This window comes from Haliotis cracherodii, unplaced genomic scaffold, assembly GCF_022045235.1.
Source record: "Haliotis cracherodii isolate W230 unplaced genomic scaffold, xgHalCrac1.p SCAF_15, whole genome shotgun sequence".
In the NCBI taxonomy this organism is placed as follows: domain Eukaryota; kingdom Metazoa; phylum Mollusca; class Gastropoda; order Lepetellida; family Haliotidae; genus Haliotis; species Haliotis cracherodii.
The window spans coordinates 10,454,299-10,466,370 of NW_027266270.1; the positions used below are offsets into that span (position 1 = coordinate 10,454,299).

Consider the following 12,072-nt stretch of genomic DNA (forward strand, 5'->3'; position numbering starts at 1 on the left):
GATCGGTTGGTTCGGTGACTGTGGCTGATTGGGGGGAAATAAGCTTAAGGATTCGAGCCAGTGTAGGGGTTTGAGGCGTTGTGGTAGTCTAGTTGTTAAAACGTTTTCTCGTCACATCCAAGAAATATCCGGATTCGACTTCCCACATGAACACAGAACATTTGTTTTGCTGGTATATGACACCACAAAACCATACTCATTCAGTCACCGTTAAATATCGTCATCGAGGGCTACCGTATGGCTTACTGACTTTAAGTATCACGTGATATGAATACGCCACAACTCAGTGTAATCAAGTGTCCTTCGTGTGCCTTTTTTCCTTTTTCCTTAATCAGCAATTTTGTAGACGTTAGAAGGACTAAATATTGAAATAAATAACTCTCCAATTTCCCTTTAGGCTATATTTCGGTAGGGTGCTTATTGGGTGTATTGTACCTATTGCAAAGGTTTATAACATTGCAATAGTGGGATAATCAATTTTACCGTTCAAAAATTCAGATGTCCCTGAGTTTTGCTCGACGTGACAATTCAGTGTAAATGTAGGTTGTCGTGTTAGTACGAAAGCCTAATGTTGCCACTTTGGGAGCATTATTTTTTTAAATGGAAATTTCTCGTAACTTCAATTATTTTCTCGAAATAACGGGGTTTTTCTCGTTACTTCGAATATTTTCTTGCAATTTCAATTTAATCTCAAAAACTCGAAATTTCGAATTTTTTTCTCGCTGCTGCGATTATGTTCTGGTTAATAAGACTATTCTCTCGTTGCTTCGAGTTTTTTTCTCGTTACTTCGTGTATTTTCTCGCTATTTCAATTATTTTCTCGTAACGAGTTGAATATCAGTATTCTTTCCATTTTTTCGTCTTTCAAACCTTTCCACAGGCTAGTGTGGTGTAGATGTCAGCTGGTAGTATTTTAGCTTCTCATCGATTGTCACCTCGTGAAGTCTTGGTTAGACTTGGTCTTCAGCAACCCATGCTTGTCGTAAGAGGCGACTAACGGGATCATGTGGTCAGGCATGGGTGATGAATGTCATCGTATCCCATTTGTGTAGACTGATGCCCATGGTGTCAATCACTGGATAGTCTAGCGATGAGAAACACGAAAACCGTATACGGCGCCCTCATCATTCTTGTGGTTTATTTGTTTCTAATTTATCTTTAATGTTTTTGACGTGTATGTGGGAATGTGTAGACGCATTATAAGTTCTCAACCGATCTCGAGGGGATATGGTGTGATGGAACCCCGTGTGTGAGCCTGTGTACCCCGAGCCGTCGGGCTACAACGAATTAATCTTACTGACATACATTCATACAAATAGAATATACGTCCGCAGTTCACCGAGTTAGTAAACGAAGCAAATGGACCGAGTTACTTCCCTTTCGTATTCGGACAAATATCGGTTCATTTCAGCGATACTTATTGGAGATATGCAAGTTACCTTAAATGTGTTCCGACTGATTTCTCAGCGAGCTTCGTGCAAATTATAACCAATCATAGAGGCTATTTTTTTATGTAAGGTGTGATAATGATACGTTTGTAATTATGTACAAAACGATACAATTAGTTAAAATGTTTATATTGCTAAATAGGATTGCGTTCGTTTGCTATATGTTTGTGCATCTAAGGGTAGAGTAATATTTTTAATTCTATAAATTATCACGATTTCTTGAAAGATACGTCTTTTTAGGACAATTGTTTTCTTTTTTTTTCAGTAGCAGCCTCATTATTGTTGTTGTTGTTGTTATAATATGCCATCAGTATTACAGTACTGTTACTCTTGTTTATATCATTATTTTTTCTCATTATCAACCAGATATTGTCATCATCATCATCATCATCATCATCATCGTCATCGTCACCATCATCAAGCAATATTCACTATCAAAGCATCATAATAATATTATAAAAGTTTTATCAAATGTGTGCTCATAATTGTATTGCAAAAGTTCAGCAACGGACGAATGCCTAACTTTCGAGATGATCTTAAGAACAGGCGAGTTGTCTCCCTTGAAACTCTCCAGTCAAAGCGATCACATTCCACAAGCGTTACTTCCGCTGTCAATGTAAACAAGCAGAACACAATACTGTCGCCATCCATTGAGTGTTTTTTACTGTCGATCACACGTTCTTGGCTGAATTTACCCCGACAAAATGGCTGACAGACAGTATCACCTCAAATTTGATGGCTCCAAGGCTCAAGCTGTCGATGCCTACCTCGAGTACAAAAGGTAAAGGCCGCGCTGTTCGTGCATGCTGTTATTGTTCCTTCTCTCACTCTCAGTCAAAGTGTCGTGTGCAAGGTTGAGTAGTGTAAAGCGTGATCGTGACCTCTGTCGTCTGAGTACAAATAGGCCATTTGAAATAGTGTCTACGCCATAATCTTAGTCTTCAATACAGACTTTGTGAACAGACAAGGGAAACCTAGTGTAAAATATGTATCGATACTCATATGTTGATGTCGACTATACTCTACGTGTTGTATCCCCGCGTTATGGGTTTCCGGACTCTAAAGAAACAACTGTTTCTTCTCTCATCACATGAACAACTGTAAAGCATCTCATTCACTTTTAAAAGACAACTTTCCCTTGAAAACAAGCCCTCATCTGAGTATTTACAAATCCCGTGTGCTATGCAATATCGAAAGTTATTGGTAACATGAATCTAAGTTGATTAACTGGTTCGGTTTGACACCTGTATACCCAACATGTTATATCATATTTGTATGATTTTCGAATTGTTTTATTAGTTAATGATTATCATTTGTATTTTGGAGATTATTGATGTTACTCATGCAATATACTATACTATTTTTTATCCTTTCATTATAAAAAAAAAGTATTACAAAGGAAAATAATTAACACACACGCCTGTTTTGGATCATGGAAATTGAATTATAACATTGAAACAACGTTTATTGCAAATTTCTAATGTTCGGAGTGATATCTCGTGTTGATCTAAAACAGTACTCGCCGTCAAAAACCTGTTTTCATTCTTGTAACGCAGAAGTCGGCAACACATAAATTCTGTTTTACAGGAGAGGTCACGTGCCAATGTTTGCCAGAACGGCTTTGTTAAACAAGGCGCACCCGTCAAGCGTACATGTAACTGCCGGTTAAATAGACTTCAAATAGACGAGGTCTCCGTCTTCGTATAAGTGGTTCAACTGGTCAGACAGGGCGATTGATATGTAGCGTTTCAGACATTTATGACATTATAAGTTCATGAATATAAACTATTTGTGAATCATTAAATCATTATGAGCTATTGTAATCTCGATCTGAACGTGGGTTCCTCCAACACAGAGCTGACATGCTGTGATATCTGTTATCATTGTTAAGTTTCGAACAATTGATAGTATGGCATACAAACAGCTTTATATGTTTGTACGTGGGTTTTTTTTCCAATATTTTTATTTCTTTTTCATGCTTCGTGTAATTGTAACCGCCTTTAGAGGATTGAGCGTCTGCCCGTAGAGGTGAAGACACACATGCACGCACGCACGCATGTACGTAACAATATAAGTGCAAAAATCTTGAACTCGACGTTAAACCCCATTCCACCTCACCTCACCCCACCTTACCTCACCTTACCTCACCTTACCTACCCTCACCTATAGTGAGTGTTTAGTATGGTTGTAACAGAGAGGCGTACATCATCACTACAGTGAAAAGATTATATGTTTCTGTCTAGCTCAGGTTCAGGGTATGCAGAATTATAATTATCTATAAACAGTTAAAAATAAATGTACTATACTTTGCCTAGTAACTAAAGCGTGCACGTGTTCCATTTGTACGTAAGCAACAACCACATCGCTAAGTGTATGCGACCAAAGCTATATTGTCACTCTTGCCACTTCAAGAATTGTTGGAGAGGACGATGGCGGCGTCATGTTCACCCCCGACGAGTACGAGGACTATAAGAAAAGGGTCATCCCCATGGTGAGTCCCCATCACCATCATCATCATCATCATCATTATCATCATCATCATCATCATTGATAGTAGTTGTTTCTATTTATATATATTTATTTAAATGCCCTACAACGCACATTTACTGTTAGAGTTCTTTCAATTTCAATGTGGGTTTATGTCTTACATGTGTTTGATTCTATGTATTTTAACTATCACTGTCATTATCATTATTGTCATTATTAAACTAAACTATTGTTTTTATAAAATGTGTTAAGGCCACATATATATGCGCTTTGATAGTTATGACTGTTTGATCTGGTAGTACATTGGCATAAATCCCTCACCCTTCAGAGAATGAAAAACCGCCTGTTCACGAGTTGGTCATCCCCGACTGGAATGGACTGTAAGATGATTGGTCCAGAAACTCTTTGCTTCTGTAAACACAGGTAGGTTAACCACAACAACCAGGGCAGACTCGAGCTGTCTTCAGGGAAGAGTTATTGATCGAAGCGCCTGTAAAATATAGAGCTTGAAGCCACAACAACTGGAGATGCTTAAACATTGTCTATTATATCACCAATAATTATTCAGGAAGGTGTTGTTGGCGTACGGGTTAATGCTGGTACTACATAAATATAATCAGTGCAATATATAGTTTAGAAACACTGTGTATTACCCCGATAACTTATAACATGCTGTGTTATAGTAATCCATGTGTGGTAAACCATGTTTGGTTATGGAGGCAAATGTATCCCTTGAGAGCAATACTATGTATATCGGACATGGTTGCCAGTGGTAACACCATCCTTGACACACAGGGCGTTTTTATAGATATACATTTGTATATAATGAGGTCAATTTGGGACTAAGTTTCCTATATACATCGTAATAAGCGAAACACTAAGACCGAAAATTTACATAACAGTCAGTATTTTCGTGTCTATATTGCAGATTTGTTTCAAAAACAGCAGTGTAGAAGGCATACTTGTATAAAATTTATAGTAACTATTTTTTGTTTGAACTAATCTGTCACTTCCGCTATATGCAGTGTGAGTGAGTCAGGTTTTACGCTGCTTTTAGCAATATTCCCGCAATATCATGGCGGGGGACACCAGAAATGGGCTTTGTACTCATTGTACACATGTGGGGAATCGAACCGGGTCTTCGGAGTGTCGAGCGAACGCTTTAACCACTAGGTTGCCCCCACCATATACAGGTTTCTGGCAACACATGTAACTCGCCGTTAATAATTTTAATAAGCGCCCCAACATTCAATTTTCTAAGCATCTTGGACGTTTATCACTGTGATTGTCCTCCGTGCAGGTACAAGCAACACCAGACCGATTTTGAGGATATCCCCACAGAACGCCCGATTCCCCTCCCGTGCAGGGGCAAAGGGTGCAAGTGCATCTCCTACCACTACGTCCCCCTCAACGGCGGGCAGCCGGTCCGCTGCACCTGCAAACACACGGCCGATGAACACTCTGAGAAAGGGCCGTTTGTGTGCAAAAAAGGTTGCGTATCCTCAATTAGAAAATATAGTATTCCTAGTCAAATGAGGTAGTGGTGGTGGATGTGTGTGTGTGTTTGTGTGTGTGTGTGTGTGGGGGGGGGGGGGGGGATATTGGTTTCTTTGTAAGGCAGTGGGGTAGTGGATAGCGTGTCTGCACAGAGAGCGAATGTCGGTGCCTGTCGGCATTAACGGAGTCAGTATACTGTGTCTGAGTGGTGCACCAATGTTAAATCGGGCATGGTATCTCACTTGGCTAGCACCATAAAACTGGCATTAGTCCAGAGTAGTAAACGCAGACACACACACAGTCGCCCTGTATAACTATATTAATCTTGAACGCGACGTTTACACCAATTTCACATCAGCTCAAAGAAAACTGGATTTAAGTGTTAAAAAACACACAGAATGCCGAACTGACCTGGGTCTGTATCCATAAGGATTCTAAGAATTTTCTTATAAAAGCACTCTCAGCTGAAAGAAGTTCTTGCCCTGACAATTCTCGAGTACTCTTTGTGCTAATTGTTTTTACGAATATAACTAGAGAAAATGCTTAGAAGTAAGAGTACCTTTTGTGTTTTAGTCTCAAACTAACACGCTAAGACGTTTCATGAACACGGCCTCTATTCAATTTATATAAAGCTCTGAAAAATGAAAGTTGTGCAAGACTTGCAACCACGCATCACCAGATCTACCTGTTGTTGTGTACTTACGCAGAATTACTTATCCTATTTCTTGATGGAACATTGTTTGGAAAGATACATCTGACTTGAGCAGCAGACGGTGCTAACAGTTGTCTATGTTTTTGCTCTACCCCATTAAGATCATATCTTAGTTCTCGCTACCGCTAAACAGAGAACTGAGGACCTGCCTTCACGTCAGAAGGACCTTCATCCAACCAATCAAAACGGCGCTTGCCAGATTGTGAAAGTGAAAGTCGAAATGTGATTTCTAATCATTCAACCTCGTCAAATCATCGTCTATCTCTCTCGCTTCAATTTGATAAACATTTGCTGCCAACCAATCTCATTCATGTAGTTGACATTCCAGAATTTTGCTTTGTGCAGTTTTCAAGTTTTAAATCGGGAACTTTGTCTAAATAGCTTTCAAAGTCTAGTCTGAGATGGCAGACAGCAGTCTGAAACTAGTGCCGTAAAGCTAGAAAAAGCTGCTTGCTGATTGGCTAATGTTGACGTCTTTATATTTCATTGGTCGGTCAAAGTTCACGAAAGGTCGCTTGGACGTGACCTGTTATAGGATGTCCTCAGACCTAGGTGTAGCGGTAGCGAGCACTAAGATCGGATTTTAATGAGATTGTGTTTTTGCTTTGCACAGATAACACATTATTGTACACCAATAGGTCGATTGTGCTAAAAAAAATGACAGATTTCCCTATAAACAAACATAATGGTGCCTGTGACCTTAACGCCATAATGACAACAAAACGATCAGTTGTATAATAATGTATATCCTCATACACATGATACAAGTGAATGAGTTGGGTTTTACGCTGCGTTTAGCAATATTCCAACAATATCACGGCGGGGGACACCAGAAATTGGCTTATACATTGCACCAATGTGGGGAATCAAACCCGGGTCTAAGACATGACGAGCAAACACTTTAATCATTAGGCTACCCCACCGCCCCCATACACAATACGAAAAATAGTGACTGAAATGGTTGATCGACGTTATTTTTGCAATATTCCAGCAATATCACGGCGGCGACCACCAGAAATAGTCTTCACACATTGTAGCCGTGTGGGGAATCGAACCCGGGTCTTCGGCGTAACGAGCGAACGCTTTAAGCTCTAGACTACCCCACCGCCCCTACTAAAAATAAGTTACCCTTGAATGGTATTGTAGCACATGGCATAAAATTTCCCGGGGAAGCTTAATTTTGTTTGTGCACCTGATTCATATTAGTTCTATAGGCGACGCGGTGTACATAGTTGTGTCCCTTAGGAGCGCCAGAATCATATGATCCAAGATCTGACCTTTTCTTTATACTCTGTTATGTTTCGTGGATCCAGCTGACACGCCATGTTATAAATGAAATACTGTTCAAAGGTCAAAAGCGGCGTAATACCAAACTCACTCACTCACTTTAAATATATACCAAGTAACGGATGAGGTGAAGGGAAGACGCAGTTTGAAAAATGCGGGTTAGACATGAACCCCGAAGATTTTTATTGGGAAATGAATGTAATAACACGTGACCAATTCGGCTAATCAGAATGCAGGAATTAAAATGATCACAACGAAAATTTAATTAAACGTTGAAGTGAAGTGAGATATATGTCCTTTCGGCATCCAGAGTGTTAACTTTCAAAACAGCAAACTTTCAAAGTTTTTCAAATTTAAGAGAATTATTTCAATTATTTACCATAATCGAATGATGATTGATCTCCCTAGGTGGCTGCACCAAGTGCACAGGCTTCAAGAGCCCCTTTACATGTGGGTGTGGCTCGCCCGTCCACCAACACACCATGATCGTGGAGACAGGAGATGAGAGGGAGGGGAGAGGTCACCCCGTGGGCCAGGCAACGCCCTACGCCGCCATGGGGGGTTTGACAGGGTTCTCCTCCCTAGCGGAGGGGTACATGAGACTGGACCCAAGCGGACAAGGTAACATTATACTGCTCCATCGTGACCTGAATCTACGACCAACTAGTTGAGAGAATTAATCTGTGGATTGACCTTGAAAATTACCTTCTTCGGCTTAAAAGTTTCTCTATTACCACAAAGCAACCACAGCGCCTTATTAACATTTCGCGCCATGGTCGTGATTAAACAGGAGTATAAGTTTCACAGTTTCCAATACCTGTAGCCATCTTCCCGAGGTAAGAGCGTTCACTGATTATGAAAGTCCAGTTTCCACCCTTGCCGAATAAGGCTGGAATTTTCAGGCTCGATCGTAACGCCACCTGTGGCTTTTAGAAGTTATGCCCCTTCTATATCCCTCCTATTGACCAATCAGATTCCATCTCTCATACCGCTTGCATTTGCTTCAAACAAAATGGCGGCGCATACAGTTTGTTTTTAAGTTGTTTACGACCGCCTCTTTTTGGGACATACAGCGTGTCCTGCAACATTTTTCTTGCTTTGGTAAAAACACATACGTAATAACAACAGTGGTCAGTTCCTTACTAGGCTCTGTTACTGTTCATGACTGAGTAGTTGTGTCTTGTCTTGAATGTTGTTGACAGGTGCCCCCAGCCAGGAGTTCCTTGACCAGGAGATCACCTCCACTGACAACCCGTTCCTGAGAGCCAACGTCCATTCTATCAAAGCACATCAGATGGCCAAGAAGACATCAGGTAAACAGCGAGACCAACCTAGGTATGAGAAGTGGTCACCTTTAGTGTTACAAAGCGTAAACATGACAGACCCAAATTCAGTGTAGCCTCCAGACTAGATCATGTATGTTTTACAACCCCCTAGAGTGAAGTTGCATGAGGCATTGACATACCAAAGTCCATCCTCGATGATCGATGGTATTGTATCTCAATTTCCTGTGTCCAACCTGCCCTAATATTGCTGAAGTATTTATAAAAGCGGCATTAAACCCAACTCCCTCACTCACTCACTATATGACGCCAGGTATCAAGGGTGCTGACGACGAGGTGTTCGACGACATCACAGAGAGGGTATCCGCCATGAGACGCCCTGGGGAGGATGACATGGACTACTTCGAGAGGCGGTACCAGGAGAGGGTATGTCACGATGTCTTGATACCTAGACCTGTTTACAAATGGTAATGGGGACACAGGTGGCCTTGTCGTCTAAAGCGCTGCAGTTCAAAACTTGGTTCGATTCCCAGAGGAGCTTTGTTAATGTTTCTAGGTTGCTCTGCACCATGCATCTGTTCGTGGGTTTCGGCAAAGTCGTAAATATCTGAGAGCTGCATCACTTCGGATTTTACTCCTGCATCAATTGACAGGACCTGATGTAACTGAAATACTATACAAACTCACTGTCATAGATACTTGCTCTCAGAAAGAGACATTCGGTGAGCAGGTCTTCCAGGGCATACGTGTTTAAGGGATTTTGATGTTTTATTGTAAAGTTCGATTGTATTTAATCAAGCTCAGAGTGAATTGTACTCCCATTTAAATTTGGTACCCCATAGTTTCATACATAATTAGGAAATTTCATTTGGGACAGAGCGTCTATGTAAAAAAATTCTGGGTATCAAATACTCCATAACACCCACAAATCTGAAAAAACATACTGTTTATCGCCTAACTGGAAAATTCATGTCACAATTTTACATTACACAACCCATAACTATATTATTTTAATCGTTATACGTCGGTTCGAATCCCGGCTTTCGCCAAGATTATGACTTTAACTTCGTCAGCACCATCCCGAAAGTTTCAAAAATGTGATCCGCATCACATCCAGGCTGACACACTGTGATATAACCGAAATACTGTTGGAAGCAGCTTAAAACCCAACTCAATCACTCACACCATTCCTTAAGTCGCTGTGATACAGCTGGACAATTACTGACTACAACAAAGATCAATCATTCAAGTTTATTGCTGGCATTGTTTCAGCTCAAGGCGGAGAAGGCCGCCAAACGGAAAGAGGTCGGCCCGAACTTGAGACAGGGTCAAAGGAAGGCCATCACACAAAAACCCAAGACACCAGCAGGTCGGAGTGGAACCCCAGGCAAATAGGCGTGAGAGAGCTGACACTGCTGTCTCCACAAGTGCTGTTACCTATCAGGTGTTAAACCTTAGAGCTTTCAATAATCTAGACGCTGTTGTGGGACATAGTGATATTGTTAGGTGTGTCTCCGTCACTGTTGTTCTACTCAAAGTTGTGATATAAGGGGCCTTTGTTCAACATGGGTTTTTAGTTTGAGAAGCACCAGTGACTACAATAATTTGGATATTTCAAATTTCAATCAAAAACAGATGGTGTAGACGACTGTGAAGACGCGAGTGCCTGAATTTTCTAGTAACGAAATTGCAACTTAAACAGCTGTATGTTTTGATTAATCAATCTGTATAAGTATTATTCAAATGCTTGAGTAAACAGTATTATGCTCATCATCTAGCATCATCAACGAAAAGCATTTATGTAGTATATGGATAACTGTATTGAGTCATTACGAGGATTATTATATGGTTTAAGATGTTGGAAAGAACATTCAAAAGCAATATGAACAAAAATATATTAATAGAGTCAGAACGAAAACGCGGACACCAGTAGCCAAGTGGACCAAGGAACAGTCTGTAGTGGCTTCGAATCCAAGATTAGCTCTGCTTACGCTCCTTGGTGTGTCAGTACCATACGGTTCTGATACACGTATACAGCGGGGTTTCTTTCCTGCATAAAAGCTGACACACCCTGGTATAACTGAAATACTGTTAAAGGCAGCACTGAACCCAACCCCCTCACTCACTCGAAAATACAAAGCGGTGTGATCCTGACGAATCTCAGGCCTGGTTGTGGTCTAGAGTTTTTGGGAGACAGATTATTTTTCAATCGCTTCGAGAAATTCATTTCATCAAATCATAATTATTTTAAATTTCTGGTCCAGATTATTCTTTTAGAATATATAATATGCATTTGGTAGATGTGTGGATTGTAATGTATATACTGTCGCTCTAGTCTAATTGTGTACTGTTCCTGCCAGCTTATGTCTTTATAGCATATATTATTAGGAATCCTTTCTACACGCATATCAACACATATATTTGTCATGCAACAAACAAAAAGGAAGCTGTTACACCGGAAATCGTCACATCCACTTCCGGTTACATGCCACGTCACTTGTTACGATGTCAACCTGCAAGATCGAAAGAAAATTAACGTTACTCGTAATGAAATCGTGCTATCTGATTTGCCAGTCTCCATCTTGTAAAAAGCATACAAGTCGGTTATTCGTCACCGCTCGCCCATTTCCGTAACTTGCTATTCGGCTTGTCCCGGAATAACACGACGTGGTCACGGAAAGGGGCGAGTCGTGACGAATGGAATGACAAGTCGGTCATTCATCATGACGTCACAGTGTTTCATATGACGTCATCTTCTTGTCACCAAATCTGAGACACCATACCGAACTGTCACCATATTGTCACACAGACGCATTGACAGGAAAGCAGTATCTGTGCTCGTGAACACGTAGCGATACATTCGTTACATGTGACACTAGCGGGTGCATGGGATTTACGATCTCAACGTTCGCGTACCTTCAGTCTCACTGTGTAAAATCCCACGCACCCCGCTAATGACATACCTCATACTTTACCAACAAAAATAAAACAACATTCCTTTATGAGGACAAAAGGACCGATAGTCTCTCAGTGTTATTCAATAATGTAATTATGGATGTACATGCTAATTCTTGTCCCAATGTTACTTGTTGAACAGTTTGATGGTTATTTGTTCTTGGTTGTTTCTTGTTTGTGTTCCTGTTCAGTAAATATTATAAAGGCAATAATTTTATCAGAGCTCTCGTGACCATTCGCCTCTTTCCGTGAACAGCGCGGTCTTTGCCGAGTGTTCCCGAATGCTCGCACATGATACTGACCTATGATTTCCCAATTGTTGTCATATTTATTTTCGATATGGAGTCAGATGTAAAAGCAATGCACGTACAAAATGAGAATATGTTGATTTTACAAACCACAT

General features: G+C 40.6%; 1 protein-coding gene across 1 annotated transcript; it reads left to right on the forward strand.

The window, feature by feature from the left end:
* The first annotated feature begins 2,068 nt into the window (after window positions 1-2,068).
* On the forward strand, window positions 2,069-10,894 carry LOC139461789 (protein FAM221A-like). Its single transcript, XM_071243258.1, has 8 exons — window positions 2,069-2,229; window positions 3,861-3,939; window positions 4,264-4,358; window positions 5,236-5,426; window positions 7,840-8,052; window positions 8,634-8,744; window positions 9,028-9,140; window positions 9,987-10,894. The coding sequence occupies exons 1-8, from the start codon at window positions 2,153-2,155 to the stop codon at window positions 10,107-10,109; spliced, it is 1,002 nt and encodes a 333-aa protein (XP_071099359.1). The 5' UTR covers window positions 2,069-2,152; the 3' UTR covers window positions 10,110-10,894.
* The last annotated feature ends 1,178 nt before the right edge of the window (window positions 10,895-12,072 follow it).

What these genes read in the sequence shown, in the direction of transcription:
- LOC139461789 (XM_071243258.1), top strand. Translation starts at nt 2,153, where the DNA reads ATGGCTGACAGACAGTATCACCTCAAATTTGATGGCTCCAAGGCTCAA. An exon ending in GCCTACCTCGAGTACAAAAG is followed by an intron (nt 2,230 to 3,860) that starts GTAAAGGCCGCG and finishes TGCCACTTCAAG; the next exon opens with AATTGTTGGAGAGGACGATG. An exon ending in GCCGTTTGTGTGCAAAAAAG is followed by an intron (nt 5,427 to 7,839) that starts GTTGCGTATCCT and finishes TGATCTCCCTAG; the next exon opens with GTGGCTGCACCAAGTGCACA.